This window comes from Pygocentrus nattereri, chromosome 4, assembly GCF_015220715.1.
Source record: "Pygocentrus nattereri isolate fPygNat1 chromosome 4, fPygNat1.pri, whole genome shotgun sequence".
NCBI classification, from domain to species: Eukaryota; Metazoa; Chordata; class Actinopteri; order Characiformes; family Serrasalmidae; genus Pygocentrus; species Pygocentrus nattereri.
The window spans coordinates 16,560,719-16,585,281 of NC_051214.1; the positions used below are offsets into that span (position 1 = coordinate 16,560,719).

Genomic DNA, 24,563 nt, shown 5'->3' on the forward strand with positions numbered 1-24,563 from the left:
TAGTCTTCCTTGAGCATCTCCCCTCAGGCCACTGGCACACAGCAAGAAAGTGAAAGAAGAGAACGATGTTGAGGATAAGAGCAGGGAAAGACTTATCTTCCTCTTCCTCATCTTCTTCCCCATGGAATCTGACGGATAAAGTGTGTTTATGTAATATACTCCCAGGGCCTTGCTAGCACTCAGTTAATTATACACAGGGATTAAGGATCCATAATGCAATGCTGCGAGGAATACTTTCCCAAGATTTTCAGGCATACCATAACATTGACTCTATTCTTTCCATCTCTTCTATGTTGTTCAGCCTTTCTTTACCTCACTTCTTACTCAGCCTCAAACAAGCTTCTTTTTATTATTTTTTACAATGTCAGTACATTGGGTCATACACATGTCTGATATGTATTACATATATACAGTGAGATATATACAGTGAGAAGCAAGCTGAGAGTCTCTCTATTCTTGGTTTAGAAATTTCCACTCACTCCACTTCCTTGCAGAATGCTTCCAACTTTGTGATATTCTTGGGCTGTCTTGAGTTTTAATTGATGTTCATGTCAGGAGACTGTGAAGGCCATTCCAAAAACTTCAGCTTGTATTTCTTTAAGTTGTTCATGGTGGATGTTGAGGTATATTTTGGATCTTTTATCCTGCTGTAAGCTTTTCTTTTCGTTACAATTGAAGTTAGTGGTCAGTGCCTTTCTGGTCAGTGTACACGCAAATCTATCTAGAGTTTTATTAGTCCTTCAGTCCTTGTCTTGACTTCCACTTATTTTCAAACACATTTCCAGAGGTGAACAGTTGCGATCTAGAAGAGGCTTGATATCCTAAGCCAGCTGCTTAGAGGAACTCACGTCTGTTGAGGGCTGCACAAGGTTTAAATAGACAGAGAATTTGTTGCACTTTGGAATTGTCATCAGCTGACAATTCCTGTTGACCATTCTTGACCTACCTAACCAGTCCTAACAAGTCAGATAAGGCCAGCCAGCTTATGTTTCCTCTGTAAACCCTATAAATAATGGCAATTATCTGACTCACTATGGGTTTTGGATCACCTGTCAGGTACTTAGAGTTTTTTACTGAACAGGGTAGCATTTAGCTAAAGTGCACCAGTGCACTTGAATCCACTACTGGAGTCTCTAAAACTTGGTGTCACCCAATCATTTTAAACTTTAAACTCACTGGCTACCTTCAGACAGCCTGTAACTATTTTGAGTTTATTTTTTTGTTTCTTTCATATATACACTCACCAGCCACTTTATTTTGTTCAATCTCTTGTTAACACAAATAGCTAATCAGCCAATCACATGGCTGCAACTCAATGCATTTAGGCACGTAGAGGTGTTCAAGACAACTTGCTGAAGTACAGACCGAGCATCAGAATGGGGAAGAAAGGTGATTTAAGTGACTTAGAATGTGGCATGGTTGTTGGTGCCAGACGGGCTGGTCTGAGTAATTCAGAAACTGCTGATCTGCTGGGATTTTTATGCACAACCATCTCTAGGGTTTAAAGAGAAAATTCAAAAAAGAGTCCAAAAAAGAGAAAATATCCAGTGAGTGGCAGTTGTGTGGACGAAAATGCCTTGTTGATGTGAGAGGTCAGAGGAGAATGGGCAGACTGGTTCGAGAGGATAGAAAGGCAACAGGAACTCAAACAACCAACCAAAATCTCTGAGGAATGTTTCCAAAACCTTGTGGAAAGTATGGCATGAAGAATTAAGGCAGTTCTGAAGGCAAAAGGGGGTCCAACCTTTTACTAGCAAGGTACCTAATAAAGTGGCCAGTGAGTGTATAATGGATGGATAGAGAGAAGAAAAAATAAAATTCTTTTGAAAGAATTTTGTCTTATTGTCTTATTTAGCCAGCACATATATTGAGGATCAACTGAGAAACAACAGAGGTCACTCAAAAGAGTCAAGAGTCCTTCAGCTACAAGCTATCCATCTTACTTTTACACAACATTTTGAAACTCCAGAACTGTTCAACTGTTGAAATACTGAGATGACATGCTAGTCACTATACTTTTTTTGTGGGTGTGTTTTTTATTTGTTTTTTTTTTTCATACGATTGATTTTTGTAATGTCATACTTTCCCAGAGAATGAACATTTTATGGAGTGCAGACAACTTTCAGCAGAAAAAACTGACTGCTGCTTAGTACTCAGTAGATAACACCACAGATATTATTCATATTATTTCACCCATTCAATTCCACCCCTCAGCAGAAGACAAATGCTGAAAGACAAATGGAACAAAAGCGAACTGAATAGAGACAAATTCTTTTGTTTGCAAATGTGCAGACATCTGCATTTCCATTAAAATAATGTATTAAGTATCTTTAAATTTAAAAAAGATTCTCTTTCTTATAATTCTCCTTCCCAGGGCTGTTGTAACTGTAGCATAATGTAGCACAGCAGCAATAATCAACCACCATTTGCTGATAAACTATGGTTCTCTGTGCAAAATTAATTAATTAATTAATTAACATTGAATAAGGTGAAGAAAAAATAATTCACGGCCAATTAATTGATCATACTATAATATGATATGCATTCTATAATTTAAAAAATGACCAGTTTAAAATCTCATTAAAGAATGTTTAAAATGAATAATACATATACAGTGGGGAGGACAGAGCGAGGACTAGAGGTATCTGGGGACAGTTGGTTTTGTTGTCTGTTGACATCACACATTACGCTAAGGAGAGGCCAGTACAATTACACACATCTCAAATTTGGACCTTTATTCCAAAGTGTGTGTGCATAAAAAAACATGACAGTCACCACTGCATGCTGCATTTCATCTGAGTAGCCTGTATGGAACACTTACACAGTGGGTGTGTAATGGAAAAGCAAAGTTTGATAGAATCTGGACCTTCTAGGTTTTCAGGGTTTATGACAATTACAATTGCATAGTTAAAGCTATACAAATTGTAGTGCTCTCTTAATGCTACCCTTTTGACCTACTGCTTTTAAACTTTACTATTCGTTGCTCTATATCTGTAGTCAAGGTGATGTAACATGAAATCCTTAGCAACCTCATTCTTTTTTTCAAGTCCTCATTTTAAATGCCACACGTCATAAACAATAACAGTCTAGCCTGCAGTGATCCACAGTCACCCACAACAGACACAGTTACAGTTTTTCCCAATAACCCACTGAATTGGCTTTTATAAACACTATTCATGGCACTAAAATTGATTCTAGAAAAAGAGATCATGTAAACCACAATACGAGCATAATTAATTTCTCTTGTACCCTTTTCTCATCATGTAACAAAATGTAGCAAAACACAGCACAAGAACATCTTATGAGGCATTAATGCCATCAATAACATCAGCAACACTCCCCAATCAAATCACACACTCACATTTGCACATGGTGAACTCAACATTCAAATATATTAATTTTTAATTTAAAAGCTTTTTGCTTTTATTACAACTTCTGTTTTCATTCTTTTGACACTTGCTTTCAGTTTGTCAAAGAAATGTTTATGAGAACTACAGAGAACTACAGATCAATACAGTAAAGGAAAACTTATTTGTGAACTTGCATTTAAAGCAAGTTTTTATTCAACTTGTAACTAAGTTACAAAGTAATCTTAAACTGAAACTTTGCTTGTTTGTAAAAGTGATTTCAGAGCCACTCGGTTCTACCTGATGAAAAATGTTTACCTTCAGTGTTTTGTGCTTGCGATTATTTTAATAGACATCAGCATCACTAACTAATGACATTCTATTAAAAGACTGGTTTACCGAGAGAGACACTGGAGTATTTTCACTTGAAATGAGTTCAGGAACCGAGTCTTGTTATAAAAATGATACCAGGACATCAGAGCCATAATTAATATTTTAGTACTTTTAATTTCGATACTTAAGTACATTTGAAGGCAAATACTTTTGTACTTTTACTCAAGTTCAGGTCCAGAGTAAGGACTTCTACTTTAACATGGTGTAATATTTTACCTTGGGTATCTCTACTTTAACTCAAGTAGATGATTTCTGTACTTTGTCCACCTTTGTAAACTGGTACCTAACTTAGGTTAGTAAATTATAGGGGGCATTCGGATGACACCTTTTCAAAATCTCTGAAGCATGTTCCTTTTCACTGCAATTTCTGGAACAACGAGCACCATGACTGAAAGCATTCTTTCAGCCTTCATGTTTTCAACTCCACGTGTAAGTTAAAATCTTCCACTTTTATGCTACGTCCATGAAATAGCACCAGAGATGCACCTTACATGATGCACAGCTTACCAGTCACAATTAAGGATACTATACACCCAGAGCCTCATAACTCAATACAAAGATTCATGCAATCTGAAAAAGAGAGTTTTTCTATTTATGATTACATGTACCAGTTTCAAAATGTTTATCAATCTTCTCAGCCTTTCTCTTACCCTGAAAATGGCACTGTCTTGATGCCTCATAGCAGGGTTTTATGCTTACTTTTTTAGGTGTTAGCACTACCATAGGGAAAGAATGCTAACAAATAACAGCATAAAAGAAAATTTTGTAACACAGAGGAGTACATTTGAAAATATTATTATGCAAAACAGCCGAGGCAATTGTTTTACCACTGAAGAGGTAACAAAAGTACATGTTGGGAGAACAGAACCTAGCTAATGTTCACTATTCATAGTTAACCTAGCTAGAAATGGCACTTGGAACAGTTTAACCAGTTTTTGATTAGCCGTGCACAGCCCTAATGCAGAGTATGGGATCACAATTGCACTACATTTGAAGTTCACATACTCATGAGTACACATACTTTCATTTTACATATTTTCTTCCAGTGTTAGCTGGACTGCAGTGTGCCTCAAGGCAGTGTCTGCCATTAGTGGGAGTGCACTAATACAGCACCCAAGGCTGAGAGTAAATGGAAAGCTTGCTGAAACTCAAACTTGTAAGAACAATAGGAATTGCCTCTTTTTTGTATTTGTTTAAATATGAGTCAATAAAAGTATTTCAGAGGTAGCACTGGCATTTTTAAATACACAACTAGTTTCATGCAGGTATACTGCATATGTAATTTTTACCAAGAAAATCATTAAAAGTACAGAGTTCAGTTGTTTCCACATTTGTGTTCTAAAATAAAAGCAGACATTTGATTTTTTAATTTGATTTTTGAATTCTTGTTGTCATCGTTTTTTTGGGAACAGATTAGCAATAGTGGTATTGCTTCAAAACTGAAGTGCAAACTCCAACCTGGTTCTTGAATTTTTTTTTTTTCATTGGACAATGATTTGGTAAAACCCTAACTGCCTTTGACCACTGTAGCACTTTTTAATTCATTCATTAACATCTGGGTTTTGTAAAAAGACATTTTTTAAAGACAAAAGTGGAATATTTGTTCTAGTATATCTAGCATTTTCCCTTTTCATTATATGTGAATGTTTGCAGTCAATAGCAATAAAAATCAACACAAACATCATCATTATTATCATCATCATCATCATAAACCATTTAATGCAGATAGGTTCGCAGAAACCCAGAAGGACTGACCACTGGGAAAGACTCCAGCACTCAGAAGGATAAACACAAACATGTATATCAAAAAATCTTAACCTGCTTTTCATTCTTGAGGATGTAAATTCACATCATTTAAAATCTTTATTTCATACATGATATTTGTGCTTAACATAATTTAATATGACAAAGCTAAAAATAAAGTGTGAATGTGTGTCTTTCCTGCAGGGACACCCTAGGATCAAGTATGAGTCAGCTCCTGGCAATGCACCATATTTAGTGGAAGTTAGAGGAAAATAAATTGTTTAAAACATAATAATGATGAATTGTCAGGAGAACAGAATGAAGTATTGAATTTGCTTACAACACAGTAGCTTTTTGCCACTGCACATCCGAATGTTGCCATACAAATTCATCAGCATCTATAGTCAGGAAGTCAAGCTAGTAATGAGTAAATTACAAGCAATACAGGCAATGTGAAGTAAAATGAAAAAGAGTGAAAGGTATGTTATATCAGCAATGTTGCAGCATAAAGCGCACTTGTTTGTGATGCAATTTGTGTTGCTTTGTCTCTCTCCAGCACTTTGGATTTGAAATGAAATAATAACTATGAATGTCAACTTTACTTTGAGGGTATTTATGTCTACATAGGGTGGAACATATATGAGTCACAGGGCTTTTCCAGCATGCCGCCCTTCATTTCTAAATCTGCAATTGACACCTTTTGGCGAAAAGACCGCCTGACATCTGAAACTGAGAGACATCCCTAGATGCTATATGTTTTCCCTGGCAATGCTCTGTCTGGCCTGTAATGCAGTCATTTCAGTTCCTACTTGTTTTAGGGGCTTTTTGTCTTGAGTCTTGACTTCAGTAAGTGCATGTTCAGTGGAGTTCAGGTCAGGTGACAGTTTAAAAATCTCCAGAGCTGCGGTAGATAGATCAACATGCTTTTGGGGCATTTGCTTGGATCTGAGTAGATATGAGAGATGTTACTGTATGCGCATAAACATTCTTTTTTGTTTTTGTCGCTGTAAGGCAGAATACACATTGAAATATGTGTAAATAATAACTAATAATAACAATAACAAATAATAATAACAATAAAACTCTGCACTGTAAGTGAAACAATTTACACTTTATGTGCATTTAAAATTATTTGTCTAGATAGAATTTGTCTTTGTTATTGCTTTACCAGATGTTACTGTCTTGTTTTAATTGGACTTCGAACAAAAATATGTGTGATGTGGAGACACTGAGATAAGCAAGTTTTATTTTGGGCAAATCCAGGGTCATAGCCAGAACAGTCCAGGTTCAAATGTCCAATACGAACAGATCTGGATGCAGACATGATGAAACCGCAAAACAAACAGCACAATCAAACAAACATACAACTCAAACAAAGACCAGCCAACACAAGGGGCAAACACAGGGCTTAAATACAAACAAAGATAACAAGGGACAGACAGAACACAGGTGGAAACAATTAGGGGCAGGGTCTGAAAACAAGGGGGACAAACTGAGAGGATAAACACAACAAATGCACGTGGACAGGACTGGAATCAAAAAGATAGCACATGGAGGAGTGGGAGGAGCCAATCGTGACAAAATGTAAGCAAAACAAATGCTGCCATTTCTTTTGCACTACTGTAACACCTATTGCATTGTAAAACTGGTGTCATTACAACCAATCATTACCAGTTTTGTTTTTCATTGAGTCATTGAGACATCCACGCCTACATCCTGGATAATGTTTTCACTCAAGAAAAACAGCTTGTTTTTGTGCCACCACTGGTATTGTCATGATTGGCCCCTCCCAGTCCTGTCCATGTGTTCGTGTTGTTTTGGTTTAGCCCATGTGTGTTTGTTTTGGTTTTGGCCCCCTCGTTTCATGACTCCGCCCCGATTGCCTCCACCTGTCCCTCGTTTACCCTGTGTATTTAAGCCCTGTGTTTGCCCCTTGTGTTGGCTGGTCTTTGTTGGTTATGTTATCTGCTGTGTTGGTTGTACTGATGGTGTTTGTATTGGTCTTTGTTCTGTTGTTTGTACTGTTCTGCTGGTTTGGTTCTGGTTTCTGTCATGTCTGTCCCCCAATCCATCCGTGTTGGCTCTATGACCCTGGATTTGCCCATAATAAATCTCGCTTATCTCATCACGTCGTCCGCCTCCTCGCTCCCCGTTACAGGTATAAGTAAAAAAATTCTACTACAAAAAAACAGACTACGACATATTGCTTGTACTTATTTGTACAATCACTTATTTTACTTAAATGAAAGGTAACATTTCTGTTATTTTTCCAGCATATCATTAGGCTGATTAACAAAAAGGCACGGTTTTCACAAGCATTTTATGATTTTTTAAATCATATTTTATATTTCCACTGTCTTCTAATATCAAAAAGCCACTTGAGGTTGAGATACAGTTATGAACTCATGTCTAATTACACCTTGTGACAAAATGGCCTATTGCTTTACTGACTACAATGTATACATCTACCTTACTCTGGTGAAGCTGCAACATGCCCATTCATCTGGATCATATAGACCCATATGCTAATATAAGCATCCCCATGAAGCTGGTACATATGAATCGTAAAATGAGGAGGAGGGGGATAGAGGAGACAGGAAACAGAGGAGGTTTGCTGCAGTGCAGTAAGGGAAAGAGAAGGAAGTGGGAGAGGTCGGCAGTAACATGTGACTGCATGTTCTTGACTGCAGGTGGAATGGCAAAGACAGTGGTGCAGCGCTATGTTAACACATCCACACACATACACACACAGGCCTCTGAGTGTTTCAAAAATAGAGCACTCTCCAGGACTCAGGCAAGGTTAACACGATCGGACAGCACTCTCCACTCTCTCTCCTGTTAACTGCATTCTGCGAGGATCTCTTCTTTTCATAGTAGACCTTGAAATATTACATTTAAACTCAAAATATTCTAAATATTCTCCTTGAATGACACTCCTGGCATCCTTCTTTACTGCTAATTCATTAAGACTTAGCTACGCTGATATTAAGTGCTTATATTAGTTGCTAAAATGCAGCTAGTGCATTTGGTCATATGACTGGTTTGTTGTTGGTGTAGGAGAGTACATAATGTAGCAGTGCATGCTGGGGACTGTATTGTGAAAAAATATAAAAAATTAAAATGCTTCTACAGGCCTGATGGGATTGTGTTGGGCACATGGTTTGATAAATTAAATTACAGTTCAGGTGTCTCAGAGTTGTAAAGTAATGAAAATACACTATGATTTTCCATAGACATCTATAGCCAAATTCCAGAGAGAATACAATGAATGTTTTAGAACGCACTCATTCAGAGCATGTGCATCAGTCTGAATTTTATTCAGCAGGGGGACTATTAGCACGCAAGTCACTTTTAAGCACCTCTTTTAAATGAGAAGGAACATGAAAGGAAAATGCCTTTCTAAAGAATGTCTCAGGAGAAGTAAGACATATGAAATATGAAAGAATGAGAAAAGCATGCATTCTTCTTCTACACTAACAGACTGCTTTAACATTCCTGTGTTATAGAATAGAGCTACAATTATAAAATCTTATTAACCTATGTGAAAAGACTACGATGCATCTGTGAGATAATATTTTGAAATAGGCCCACACTGATTTCAAGCAGAACTTAGCCATGACTAGGAGAAGTAAATGATGTGTGATTTTCATGACATTAAATTGATGTTAAACACAGGGATATAATCAATAACCCTGATGTCTTCACAAGAGCATAAATATCATGCTAGTTATTTAAGATATCATGCAGGTCTAATTCCTGCTTAAAATTAAAACTTGTCCGTCATTAACGTATAATGTCTTATTGCACATTTTGCAGAAGACAACAAACTAGCAATGCTCAGTTTGTCAAGAATTTCTCTGTGTTTAAACTACAACCCCAATTCCAATGAAGTTGGGACATTGTGTAAAACATAAATAAAAATAGAATACAATGATTTGCAAATCCTTTTCAATGTATATTCAATTGAATACACTACAAAGACAAAATATTTAATGTTCAAACGGATTAACTTTACTGTTTTTTGCAAATATTCACTCATTTTGAATTTGATGCCTGCAACACGTTCCAAAGAAGTTGGGACAGGGGCATGTTTACCACTGTGTTACATCACCTTTCCTTTTAACAACACTCAATAAGCGTTTGGGAATTGAGGACACTAATTGTTGAAGCTTTGTAGGTAAAATTCTTTCGCTTTGCATGGCAGAGCTTTAACTTGCACTTGTAGATGGAGTGGCGAACTGTGTTCACTGACAATGGTTTTCTGAAGTGTTCCTGAGCCCATGTGGTAATATCCGTTACAGAATGAGGTAAAATTCTATCGCTTTGCATGGCAGAGCTTTAACTTGCACTTGTAGATGGAGTGGTGAACTGTGTTCACTGACAATGGTTTTCTGAAGTGTTCCTGAGCCCATGTGGTAATATCCGTTACAGAATGATGTCGGTTTTTAATGCAGTGCCGTCTGAGGGATCGAAGCTCACGGGCATTCAGTATTGGTTTTCTACCTTGCCGCTTACTTGCAGAGATTTCTCCAGATTCTCGGAATCTTTTGAAGATATTATGGACTGTAGATGATGAAATCCCTAAATTCCTTGCAGTTGCACATTGAGAAATGTTCTTAAACTGTTGGTCTATTTGCTCATGCAGTTGTTCACAAAGTGCTTGTGAACGACTGGCCCTTTCAGGAATGCTCCCTTTATATCCAATCATGATACTGACCTGTTTCCAATGAACCTGTTCACCTGTGGAATGTTCCAAACAGCATTTTTGAGCATTCCTCAACTGTCTTTTGTTGCTCCTGTCCCAAATTCTTTGGAACGTGTTGCAGGCATCAAATACAAAATGGGTGAATATTTGCAAAAAACAATAACGTTTATCTGTTTGAACATTAAATATCTTGTCTTTGTAGTGTATTCAATTGAATACAGGTTGAAAAGGATTTTCAAATCATCATATTCTGTTTTAATTTATGTTTTACACAACGTCCCAACTTCATTGGAATTGGGGTTGTAGACAAGGAAAGATAAATAAAAAAATCCTTGTTGTCCAGGATCATCACTTTTTTTTTAACCAGTCTACAGCTCTGGCTTCTATAATGGAGCTAAACCCACCTGACAAAACCCCTGGTAAAATAAAAACAGCAACAACAATAACAAAAAAACAATCCTCCTATGTAATACAAAGATAGCACCCCCCCCCCTCCCCCAATACCTCAGAGTACCCAGCTATCTACAAAATGTCATAAAAACTTAATGCAACCTCGCTCCTAAATCCACACTCCACAAGGCCATTTCAGAGTTCAATTTAAGTTGCTGGAGTATCCCTGAACAGAAAGAGCAAATACAAAATGTGCTAAAAGTAAAAAGAGAAATCCTATTAAACCCCCCCAAGAAAGGTTACACATATAACATTGAACCCTATGAGTTACACATTCCTTTTGGCCCTCTGTTGCTGAAGAAGAGGTCAGGTTCACATTTTCTACACAACACTGAATGAAGATACTAACTAAATGTTTATACGAGTCTCTAGGCTAAGGGGCACTTTTTCTATTCAAATTCCAGATGCTGGTTGGGTATGTAAATCTAAGCCCAGATGCACCTCTGAACATTTCTGAACTTTCACTAACAACAGAATCCAATACAACCATATAATTTCTGGTATATTTATATAAAATATACCCATTTCTATCAATGAAACATAATTGAATTATAAAATTGGGGGAAAAATTGGATCGCAGGAAGGAAAAGAGAAGACGGTCCAATGCAATAATCCAGTCAGTTGACATCTGCATAGCCAGTCCTAAACTGCTCTCAAAAGAACCTGAATATTCCAGCATTTTTCAGCATAATCTCTATTAGCTATACCTGTAGTATCAGTTACCACAGACAATAATTTCCCTGTGCTTAGAAAAGAATAGAAAATCTACTGACTCTAAACATATTTATAGTAGAAGTCAAAAAGCAGATGCTATAGTGATTATAAATGTGTTTCATGAGAAAAAAAAGTATTGAGAAATGCATTAACATTATTGTCCATGGTAACCAGACATTAAACACAGATGTGGCAGATAGACACAGTTGAAAAACACTGAAGTATTCATTTTAATAGGCTAATAGGTTTGAAATAGTCAGAATGCCACTCACCTCTTTCACAGGTTCTGGACCAGTACCCAGTTCCAGTGCAGTCACAGATAAAGCGGTTCCAGCCCTCTTTGCAGACACCATTATTTTTGCAGGGGTTGCTGTCACATTGCTTGCCGCTTACTTTGCTGCAGGAGGACTTGATCCCAGCCCTGTTCTGGGCCTCTGCGATCTGTCGGATGTCTTTGCTGCGCCCATCAATGAAAAGATCCCGAATGCAGCCCACATAGCCATAGTTCAGCATAGCGGTCCACAGTTCAGTGGGCAGCACCAGGTCAGCCCGGTTGTCGGGAAGCCCTCCCAGATAAAGGTCCCCTTCCAGGTCCAGAATCTCATTTTCCCCAGTGGCAGTAAAGGGTGTTCTGCGGCTATTCACTGAGATGATTCCTGTGTAGGAACCAAAAATAGGCTGATATGTCAGGAACTCATATAGAAGTCTCTGCATATGTTAACTCCTTTCACCCTAGGCTTATTATTTCGTAACTTCTAGGGCTGCACCACAACACTGCAACTCCCTAAAGGTAGCATGCCAACAGCAGTGTCACCACTACAACCACATGAAAACACAATTTAGTAAAGTGAAGCCTATTTTAGACAGGAAGTAGTAACCCCTTCTGCGGCAGAACATAATGAGTGCACTACACTTATTACATTCACATTAGGTGGCAATAAGTCACTTGCAGCCTAAATGTAGCCTAAAATGTGTCTTTTCTTGGTGTGTTTGAGGCTGGTCTTGTGTCGTGCATGGATGGGTAGTCTATCGAGCTTCTGACATAAATATGAAAGAAAGTATTCCTTAAAATAACACGTTGTTAAATGATGAAGTGCAGTTATAAGTTCACAAGTTTGTCTTTTTTTGGACAATACTATTGGTAATAGGAATGAAATGCTAGTATGAATAAAATATTCAGAGCAGAGGCTGTGGACGTCAGAGTCCCATGTCTACATTTGGTCCAAGGATTTAGTATGAGCTGAACATTCGCTTTACTGAATCATAGTTAAACCATGATAGTTTAGTTGAGAATTGACTTTCAACTTTACTTGTCTCTGTGCAACCATGTTGTTTGCCACTTGACACTAAATCAGGGCTACAAATGGCATATTTCTATAGAAATTGACTAGATACTTGTCACGTTGTCACCTGCTAGTGTGAACTTGAATGAATAATCAAAGTGACCTTTATACCAGCCAAGCATGTATACGTAAGCACAATTTTATGCTATTTATTTGCAAGCAGCATGCCGGGTAGTGTCATGAACAAAATACACTTTCAGAATGTTTTTCACTCTTCATTAGAGTAAAAAAAAGTGTTGCAGAAACAGGCAATTTAGGGCTGCACTACTACTGGTATAAAACAAGCTTGTGTTGTTTATACACCCCTCTATACCACTTTTGTGTAGTATTAAATGCTGTGGTGCTAAAAATGAGTCACTTCAAGAGCTCTAGAGACTACTAAGAATTATTCAGTAACAACTAAGTAACTCATATGTAAGTTAGTTAGTTAGTTATGAGAGTGAGGAACTGAAATCTGGGCCCCAATACACTTAAAATTACAGAATAAAGGTTTAAATGTAAGGCAGCAGTGTTATCCTGTTAGTATTCAAAAAAAGGAACTTTCAAAAACACCATGATGCACACTGAAGAAAGTATCCAGAATATCACAAGAGATCCTTAAAAGAATGCTACTTGTTACAGCAGATGACAAAATGATTTACCACAGGGTACTAGCATGCAGGCTTTTCAGAATAGAAGCATCAATAAATAGGGATGTAAAAGTAAGGACAGAAGGAGATGGAGAGGGCATGCTGGGGTTTTCCACCAGGGTTTATTATACAAGTTTTCTGTGTCTCCAAACACCCACATGCCTATTTATCTGTCTCAGCTCTTTGTTCCGGAGAAATACAACTTTCTCCAGCCTTTCATGTGGGCAGAGTGGTGATTAATCAAGCCATTTCTGGCTGACTTAGATGCAAATCATAAACCTCAAGCTGATATATAGCTAAGACAGACCAGAGGCATAAAATAAGAGCCTCCCTTTTCTAGCTGCATAACCAAGACGTGTCTTTTTGAAGGCCATGACATAAAGAAGACTGAACCCATTTTCTTTACTGTAATCATCGTCTACTCTAATCATCCTACTTTTTCCAGACATTATGAAATATTCAATGAGCCATACAAGATATTCACACCTTTCATACTAGATATACCTAAGATATTAATCTAAAACCTTTGTCTTAAAGTCAAAAAACAAATTTATTAAAAATAAAATGCAATGATGTGCAAATAGTTTAAACCTTATATTTCATTGATAATTATACAAAGACAACAAATCAAATGTTGAAACTGAGAAATTTGATTGTTTTTTGAAAAATATATGCATATTTTGAATTTTATGTCAAAAAAAGTTGGGATAGTGGCATGTTTACCTCTATGTTTCATCACCTCTTCTTTTAACAACACACTGTATTTGGGAACTGAGGAAACCATCTGTTGTAGGTTTGAAAGTAAAACGTTTTCCCATTCTTGTTTTATATAGGATTTCGGCTGATCGACAGTTCATGGTCTCCTTTCCATGCAGTGATTTCCATTACAGAATAATATCTGTAAATATTGGTTTTCAGCCTTGTCCCTTACATTCTCCAGATTCTCTAAATTTTTTAATGTTATTATGTATCATAGATTATGAAAAGCAAATGTTCTTTGCTATTTTATGTTGAGAAGCATTAGTCTTTCACAGAATGGTGACCCCTCCTCATATTTAATTCTGAACAGGGACATATTTCTAGCATCAAATTTAAAATGGGTGTATGTTTTTAAAAAAAAATGTAGTTTCAACATTTGATTTGTTGTCATTGAAGCATTTTCAATTAAATGTAGGGTTTAAATGATTTGCATCATGACTGCATTTTGTTTTATTTACATTTTTCACAGCATGCCAACTTTTTTGGAAATTGGGTTGTAAATATTGTGAATTTTAGAGCATTAACTGTGTTCACTCTTTAGCGTTATTACAGCTTTCATTCTCATCAAGAGGTTTGCTTTGAGTTTTTCATTAAAAAAATCATTGGTGTTGTTATCCTGCTGTAGAATCAGTTCCAAAGCTTTTCCACAGGGTATTGCATGATACACTATATTGCCAAAAGTATTTGCTTCATACGCTTATGAATTAAGTGACATCCTGTTCTTAACTCATAGGGTTTAATATTATGTCGGTCCACCTGACATTGCAGCTATAACAGCTTTTACTCTTCTGGGAAGGCTTTCCACAAGGGTTTAGGAGTGTGTTTATGGGAATTTTTGACCATTCTTCCAGAAGCGCATTTGTGAGGTCAGTCTCTGCTCTAATTCATCCCAAAGGTGTTCTATCGGGCTGAGGTCTGGATTCTGTGCAGACCAGTCAAGTTCTTCCACACCTAACTCAGTCATCCATGTCTTAATGGTCATTGTTGTTCCCACAAAGTTGGGATCATGAACTTGGGATCCAAAATCTCTTGGTCTGCTGAAGGATTAAGAGTTCCTTTTACTGGAACTAAGTGGCGGAGCCCAACTCCTGAAAAACAACCCTACACCATAACCCCCCCTTCACTAAACTTTGCATTTGGCACAATGCAGTCAGACGAGTACTGTCTGGCAACCACCAAACCCAAACTCATCCATCTGATTGCCAGATGGAGAAGCATGATTAGTCACTCCAGAGAACATGTCTCCACTGCTCTAGAGTCCAGTGGTGGCGCTTTATACCACTGCATTCGATACTTTGCATTGCGTTTGGTGATGTAAGTCTTGGATGCAGCTGCTTGGCCTTGGAAACCCATTCCATGAGGCTCTCTACACTGTTCTTGAGCTAATCTGAAGGCCACATGAAGTTCGGAGGTCTGTAGTGATTGACTGTAGAAAGTTGGTGACTTCTATGCACTATGCGCCTCAGCATCTGCTGACCCCGCTCTATCATTTTACATGGCCTACCACTTTGTGGCTGAGCTGCTGATGTTCCCAATCGTTTCCACTTTGTTATAATACCACTGACTGATGACACATAAATCTAAGGTCACAGACTCAATGGCAAGTGTGAGCTAGAGGGATATATAGACCCCTAGCATTGGGCTGTGGAACAGTGGAGCTGGGTTTTCTGGAGTAAAGCAGCACTATACAAATACCTTTGAGTTGAGTTGGTCTGGCATTTGTGATCCAGGAACAATTATCCAACATCAGTATCTGACCTTACTAATGCTTTTGTGACTGAATGCAATAAAATTTTCACAGCAATATTCTACAGTAAACTCCCTATTAATAGCATTGTTTTCAAAAGAAATGTGGATGAGCATGTGTCTACAAAATTTTGGACATATAGTGTATTTACTGTAGAAACTCTCAGTTACTACTCAGTCACCCTCAGTTACCACATCAAATTTAAGACATCTATTTGACCAGCTCTAGTACAGTAATTGAAGCAAACTTTATTCTGATACTTTTTTTAAAAATCATTCATGCATTGAAGGACTTTAAAAACTACAAATTAAGAACATGCAGCATGCAGAGTGTGAAATCTGGCCAAAGTTACAGTACCCTATGTGATCGTTCTGTTAGAGATCTCTTAAACAAATATTTTTAAAACTAAATGACAAAGACAGTAGCTGTCTCACCTACTTAGAGATCACATACTACATCTACTTTGGTACATAGCTTAACTGATTTACTAGTTCCTATAATGAACAACTTGCCTAGGAGACAACAATATTTATTTTATGCTCCAGTACAACTACATTTGTGACCACATTCACATTTCCAGTGTACAGTGTACTGATACTGTACACTGTGGCTGAGAAGGAATATTCCCCGGTACACTACTTAAGAAATTGTATCCAACTTGTGTAGCAGATGTATTAAGCAACTTTTAGGCAACTAAGCCAGAAACTGTAGCCATGCTGGGTATAATTAATGCAGATGCTTCAAACTTTATATACCTGCTAACATGAACATGAAAGTTTGTTTTCTTTTTTTTTGTTTGTTTCAATTAATGTGTAGTATGTAAGTAATTAAGCTACAATGTCTTTGTCTTTGCAATCACCATGATTTTTAATTAGCACTAATACATAGTAAATAACTTTTCTTGCCATAATGTTTTTTGAACATGGAATTCTGTCCAGTATTGTATTCTTCTCTAAATATACGTGCATGTTCAATGTGTTTGGCACATAATTACTTAAAGAATTTGAAACTAACCTGATCTTCCATCTCGCTGAATATCCACATGATGCCACACCCCGTCGTTGACTTTGTTCTGCGTAGCTTTTACCTTTATTGTACCCGATCCCATATCCAGCAGAATGTACAAGCTGCCATCCAAAAGCTCCACAGCAAAAAAGTCCACCTTGTTGCTTTTCTGGCTGCGGGCATCCCGCTTGTCTTGGGGCTTTCCTTGAGTGTAAAGAATCAGTCCATTGGGTTCAGAAGTACGAAAGTCAAAAGAGATGGAACCCACTCGTTTGGTGTTCCACTTGGGCAGGCTGAGGAATGACTCCACTGTCTCAAAGGAGATGGGGTCTAGAGTTGGCACATTTTCACATTTGAAGACCACATCGCCCTGCAGCTTCATCTTGGGGTCTGCAATTCGGGCCAGTCGAGACAGCTCCAGACGTATGTCATTGTTTTTGTAGACCACCTAAGTTCAAAGAACCATATTATGAGTGACACTGTCATAACTCCAGACTTGTACTTGTACTTGCTATTATAGATCACCAAACAAGACCAAGCATTTGACCACTGAAACTACTGACATGTAGTTGTATATATGCATGTATACATTAGATACTATTATAGTAAGAGTTTGGCTTGTTTTTTGAAATTGTTCACCAGGACAAAAAGTTGTAAAACATTTTTTCTACTACTACTGTATTTTTTTCTAAAAACATTCTTGGCCTACATGGCAACCAACAGAGGTAATACAGAACATTTAAACTGACACAGCTAAAGTAGTAAGCTAAAGTAGCAAGTAGCAAATCTTAGTATGTTTGACCACATTGTTGTACCTCCCTATAGTAAGAGGAATGTGTTTAAGGTCGGGATGCCTCAGACACAGAGAGTCGCTAGCTCCACTAGTAGAGCCTTCACATTAAGGTGAATAGATAACGTCTGATAGTGATAATCAATTTTAGGATCAATTTCATGTGTCTCTCATGTCTTACTCAGTAGCTTTCCATTCAGAAGTTTTGCAAATTTTACATGAATTTCCAAAAAATGCAAATTAATCAGTGTTTATATCAATTACTGCAAAAACTCCTGATGATAACATGACATGCTTGTGATGTACGAAGTGAGTGTTCTTGACATTCGTGCCATGTACAGAGAAAGGATTTAAACCTTTATTAGTGCTCATCTGAACAGTTTGACAGACCTCTGTTAACTGTACATGGCTGTAGCCCTGACACCAGTGGAGTAGGCAGTGGCTCATTTAATGAGGGGTAAAGTCACTGTCCCACTTTGCCATTCTAAAAGGACGGAATTCAAACACATCACTCCTGTCTCCATTATGTCATCGCTTATTTCAAAATCTGTTCTTATCACTGTTTTTCACATGTCTCATTTCTTGCTAAACCAACATTTTGGGAAAATGTTTTTATAAAAAAAAATTCTTCAATACTTAGGATATATTTAGAACAATCATCAAAATGTCCTAAGGGTATTATCTAAATAATGAGTTGACAATTTTGTTTTTGTCTAAATATGTCAGTATGATTGTTAAAAACACATAATGAAAATCTGGCAGTCCCTACATTATGAAAGCTACTTGTTATTTCATTACTTTGTATGTTGTGGCCTCTGTGTGTGCTGTGGCACAGCAAGGCTTTGATGCACTGGACATAGCTAAGCGTTTACACTAATCACAAGTTGAAAATAATCCAGTTCCTAAACAGCCAGGTTGCACACAGAGACCATTGATTTAACCATGGATTTTACAATTTCCCACAGTATCTAATTGCACTCAGCTCAAGACGTAAGTACAGCTCGTCCCACCAGATAAACACAAACATATTTCAAAACATTTTTTCTTACTGTTAATTAATTACTTGAAAATAATTAAATAAAATGCTGGCACTGAGCCTTGAATTTTGTAGTTCAAATACAACCCCAATTCCAATGAAGTTGGGATGTTGTGTAAAACATAAATAAAAACAGAATAGGATGATTTGCAAATCCTTTTCAACCTATGTTCAATAGAATACAATTCAAAGACAAGATATTTAATGTTCAAACGGATAAACTTTATTGTTTTTTGCAAATATTCACTCATTTTGAATTTGATGCCTGTAACACGTTCCAATGAAGTTGGGACACTGGCAACAAAAGGGAAAGTTGAGGAATGCTCAAAAACACCTGTTTGGAACATTCCACAGGTGAACAGGTTAATTAGAAACAGATGAGTGTCATGATTGGGTATAAAGTGAGCATCCCTGAAAGGGAGCATCCACTTTGTGAACAATTGCATGAGCAAATAGTCCTACAGTTTAAGAACAACGTTTCTCAATGTGCAATTGCAAGGGATTTGGAGATTTCATCATCTACAGTCCATAATATGATCAAAAGATTCAGAGATTCTGGAAAAATCTCTGCAAGTAAGCGGCAAGGCAGAAAACAAACATTGAATGCCTGTGACCTTCGATCCCTCAGGTGGCACTGCATTAAAAACCGACACCATTCTGTAACGGATATTACCACATGGGCTCAGGAACACTTCAGAAAACCATTGTCAGTGAACACAGTTCGTCGCTCCATCTACAAGTGCAAGTTAAAACTCTACCATGCAAAGCAAAAGCCATATATAAACAACACGCAGATACAGTGCTGGCTTCTCTGGGCCCGAGCTCACCTGAGATGGACTGATGCAAAGTGGAAAAGTGTCCTGTGGTCTGACGAGTGCACATTTCAAATTGTTTTTGGAAATGGACATTGTGTCTTCCGGGCCAAAGAGGAAAAGGACTGTAAAAAAGAGTGTGGGTACTAGGCTGGCCTGCCTGCAGTCCAGACCTGTCTCCCATTGAAAATGTGTGGCGCATTATGAATTCCCAAACGCTTATTGAGTGTTGTTAAAAGGAAAGGTGATGTAACATAAGATAAACATGCCCCTGTCCCAACTTCTTTATAATGTGTTGCAGGCATCAAATTCAAAATGAGTGAATATTTGCAAAAAACAATAAAGTTTATTTGTTTGAACATTAAATATCTTGTCTTTGTAGTGTATTCAATTGAATATAGGTTGAAATGGATTTGCAAATAATCGTATTCTGTTTTTATTTATGTTTTACACAACGTCCCAACTTCATTGGAATTAGGGTTGTATTTGTATGCTTTACAGCTGTATCCTTCAAACAAATATTCTGTTATTATATTGTATTCATAGCTGCTGTGCTTGCTTAGTTGCAAAATGACTGTTCCACAGAAGTCCCAATTTCCAGTCAATTTTAATCTGTTACCAAAATGGTGAAATCAATAAAGATTTGAGATGTTTTGAACACAACCAGCAGATGGTTTACAGAAGGTCTGCGATTTCCCAGTTCCTCTGTTCTAATCAGGCACATTTTTGTAGGTACTAATTGACAACCCTTTTAAAATAAAAAAAAATTGACTAAACAAATTGCTTACTAGCTACCTTAAAACATCAAATAAGCTCATCATTATACACTGTAAAAAGTGGCTGGTCAGATATAACTTTAAAATTACTTCATATGGTAACAAGTAAATTAACTTGCTTTATTCAACCTAAATAAATATTTTGAATGAATGGTTCTTTCAATCAAAGTATTTTTGAGTAGACTAAAGCCAGTTCAATTGCTTTTGAGGAGTTTTTCATGAGGTGTTTTTAAAGTAGATCTGACAAGCCATTACAGTGTATAGAAAAAGTCTGTTCCTTGAATCCAACATGACTGTAGAAACCTTGGAAAGTTTGTTTCACTAAGCTAATTAATATTAAACTAGAACATCCCATTTGCAGTGCCAGCACCTTTGATCTGAAACTAGGACTGCTAAACATAAGAGCCTTCACATCTAAATCTATCCTTATGAATTAAATTATTAGTGATCACCAGGGATTTAATGCTCTTTGTCTTACAGAAATCCAGATTAGACCTGAAGAATACTTTGAATACTGAAGAATGCTTTAAATGAGGCTGCCCCAGGCTAAAATTATGTACATAGAATGCATCTAAATGGCCAAAGGGGAGACAGCATTTTTTAGTGATGTTCTAAACATTACTCAGAAACCAAGATACTATTTTAAGTATTTGTGATTTTTTTTTAATTTATGTAATCTTTTAAGATCAGTCATTTTCACTTATTACTCTGAGACCTTACTCAATGAGACTTAATAGTACTCAACAAAAAGACTAGTTGTCACTGTTCAGAAAGCTATAACCTCCTGTGGAAGTATTGGTATAAGAGTAATAATGGTATAAGAGTGATATTGGTAATGCTGGCTTTTACAGTATCTTACATTTTATGTATTAACCAGGTATGTCTGTCCAAAGTACTAGATATGGGAAGTTCTACGATAATTCTACTACATTGCATTGAAATGTCCAAGACATTCTAAGTTGATACTACATGTATGGTACAAACTCCAAAGTACCTGATAATTATTTGGGGTAAAATTATAAGAACAGTCTACCTAAATAACACTACAATTCTGAAACAGGTTCCAGCTACTATGCTGAAAAGGACTTAGTAAAATCTCATAATTGGATAATTATTTGGAGTAAAAAGGTGATACGAACATACCCACACTAAATTTCACTTTAATGTCCCATGTTTAAGCTGAAAAATAAAATGGAAAAAGTGTTTTTTTACAGCCCCAATTCAATTCCATTCTTAGGTAACAGACAGATGCATTCTGTGCAAGACTCATGTCTTTTTTATTATGCCTTTTTTCTCTGTACAACTGTATGGTTCTTGGACAAGGTTCATGGTTCTTTTATTTTCTTGTTAAAACAGGTGACATTAATCTTGATTCCTAGTCTTCGTCAATCTCAAAAGTTATTTTTATATCTAAGCTCTTACAGAAAGGGCTGAGCTCATTCTTGGACAGGAATCACATATATTAAATATTTATGGTTTAGACCTCACCGCTGTGCAGAGATAGCACTACTGAATATAGATAAAAACAAATGTTAGACCATGGCTCTACTGGTACTCCATAGACCACAGATTCAACTAGACCGACTAGAAAATCTTGTAGGGGTCAGAGAACTTATACATTGTAATCTGGTCACTTACACCACATTTGGAGGGGGTCAGAGATGCATACTCATAAGATTTCCAGTGTGAACACTAAAGCATCTTAATGCAAGGACCACTTTAATCAGCTGCGTCATCAGCAGAGACTATAGCAACTGTTGTATCTTCATTTTTTGTATGGATCATCAGTTGTGTTAACAGTTCTCGTGGTCTTAATATTTGTTAGAGCCCTTACATTTACACAAACACTGATTCCTGGCCCATTTTTATGTGACAACAAACACAGCGAGACACTAAAATAGTAAATGTGGGTTGTACTTTTCGTTCAGTCACAAAATCCATCACTGCAGATGCATTCGAGACGTGGAAATGCCACGTGTGAATGGCTATATGTCTTAATGTCAACTTACAATCAGATCACTCTAGACGGATGCTAAAGCCATGTGTAAATTCCTAACACAATTGACAAATGTAATAAGTCTGAGAACTGTGTAACTTTTAGTGGTTCCAAAGAGTGCCCAAAGCAAGCTGTATGATTTAATGATGTATATTAAATCATGATGGCTTTTTCAGTTCCATCAACTGTAACTGTGAAAAACACCTTGGCGTTCCTATTAATTATAATATATGACTTGGTGCACATAAAAGTAACAATACCAGAAAAGCCTTCCGTCTTCTATCACTTGTTTAAAAAAATAACCTACCATCACATCCCACTTAAACTTTTTCTAATTTGTGTTTAACTTCATGACTGCAAAACCTGAAGTTTCCCATAGCTGCAATCTTGTCTTACATCTTACTTATTCTCAGGTTATCGTCCTTGTTCTCATGTAATCCGCTTGATCTTTAAGTGACTTTTAACACTGGTCATTCTTAAATTCTCACAGATCATTGCTCTGCATGAATGTTTAGGTTTGATCTCACTAATAAAACTAATTCCATTATCTGGTGTTGCCCAGAGGAGAATGGGTTTCCATTCTTAGTCTTGGTTCCTCTCAGTGTTTCTTCCTCATGCTCTTATTTTTTTATGATTGCTTATCACAAAGTTATTTACAATACTGCTATAAACCTGTGTCACAATTATCCACATCAACCTACAATTAAGAGGACGTTATTTTCAGTTTAAGCTTGCTCACTGCTAAATCTAGATTTTAGAGGTATGGGACAACAATCAGCAGTAAAATTGGTCATGGCAGAATCTGTAACTGCAGTTTTTGGTGTTAAGAGCACCCTAACACAGTCGCTTATCTGAACGGCTGAGCTGGTTTTTCAGTAATTACTGGTCTGCCGGTGTGGGGTCACTTACAGTTGTGTTATTGTTACTAAGAGAGTGGAAAGAACCATCAAACTCTCAGTGTAATGATAGCCTTTTATAGCCTTTAGCCTTAATTTAGCTTTTGGAATAGCAGTCCGCTGTGGTGCACCTCACTTAGTCAGCTGTATCAGTGCAGTGGGGTCTCATGGCCTGTCGCTTCAACTAAGCCATAAAAAAACTCCACAAAGTTGCTAATACTGACAGTGTGAATGACAGCGGTATTTACTAAACTAACGTTCAGAAAGAGTGAAAAAGACACACGTATGAGACACATGACTTGAGCAATTTTTAAGCCAGAGAAGCTGCTGATGTGTAAACACCATAGATTTATCTGTATACAGCTTCTGTTTTTAATTGTTTTGTAAAATAAGGATAGTTTACATTTATTTAAGTTGCTAAAAATTGTTCTTATTACTAATTGTATAAAATGAAATACAGTAAAAAACAAAAATTAAGCAAAACAAAAAATCTTAAACATTTGATTGATTCAGATCTAACGTTGAATCAACACATAGGTAATATTACAAGGACAGTGTTTCTTCACCGCCGAAACATTTCAAAGTTAAGAAATGCATTACCCCTACATGACGCAAAAAAATTGGTCATGCCTTTATAACTTCAAGGCTAGATTACTGTAATGCATTGTTGTTAGGACTGTAATGCATTGTTGCATTGTTGTTATCACATCAGCCCACTTTTATCAGCATTACACTGGCTTCCTATCAAATTTCACATTGACTATAAAATTCTCTTATTGACGTATAAAGCCCTGCATGGTCTCTCACCGGAGTACCTGCAAGATCTTATTTCCCACTATGAACCGCCTCACTTACTCAGATCCCAGGATGCTGATTTTCTACTGGTTCCTAAAATTCAGAAGACTTCAATGGGTGGAAGAGTTTTTTCTTGCAAAGTCCCCAAATTGTGGAATAATCTCCCAGTTAATGTTTGGGACTCTGACACAGTCTCAACTTTTAAGTCTAGACTGAAAACATATTTGTTTAATTTAGCTTTTGATAAGCCTTCCCCTTTAGATAAAGGCAGGAGATCCAGGGGTTAATGGGCATAGAGGCTTATGGTAAACTGAGATGTTGGTGCTGTTGACCCACCACTTCACGAGATCACACAGGTTTGTTGACGGTTGAGTGGGGGGATCCCAGTGTCTCAGGGTACTCTCATATCTATGTTACCTTCTGGCTATCTCCTTTTAGTTTATGCTGTTATAGTTAGATCTGCCAGAGTCACCAGCCACACTCTGGGGGAAATCATATTTATTACAATCATACTCCTGAACTAATTTTGTCTCTTTACTCTTCCTGAGATAAGGGCTGCCCTCCCATCCTGCTGAAGACTGACTATCAGGGCCTCCTCCTCACCATCACCAACCCCCTCTCCCGTTC

At 37.1% G+C, this 24,563-nt stretch overlaps 1 protein-coding gene across 19 annotated transcripts in view; it reads right to left on the reverse strand.

The window, feature by feature from the left end:
• The window catches only part of nrxn3b (neurexin 3b), a 327,545-nt gene that overhangs the window by 213,632 nt on the left and 89,350 nt on the right, over positions 1–24,563 (reverse strand). For all 19 annotated transcript variants that reach the window (XR_005130195.1, XR_005130194.1, XR_001856481.2 and 16 more), the window contains 2 exons: positions 16,845–17,283; positions 11,625–12,008 (listed from right to left, as the gene is read on the reverse strand). Coding sequence is in view for 16 of the 19 variants with exons in the window: in XM_017681460.2 (XP_017536949.2) it covers positions 11,625–12,008; positions 16,845–17,283 (823 nt within the window). In the remaining 3 variants the exon portion in view is untranslated. The remainder of the gene's footprint in view (positions 1–11,624; positions 12,009–16,844; positions 17,284–24,563) is intronic.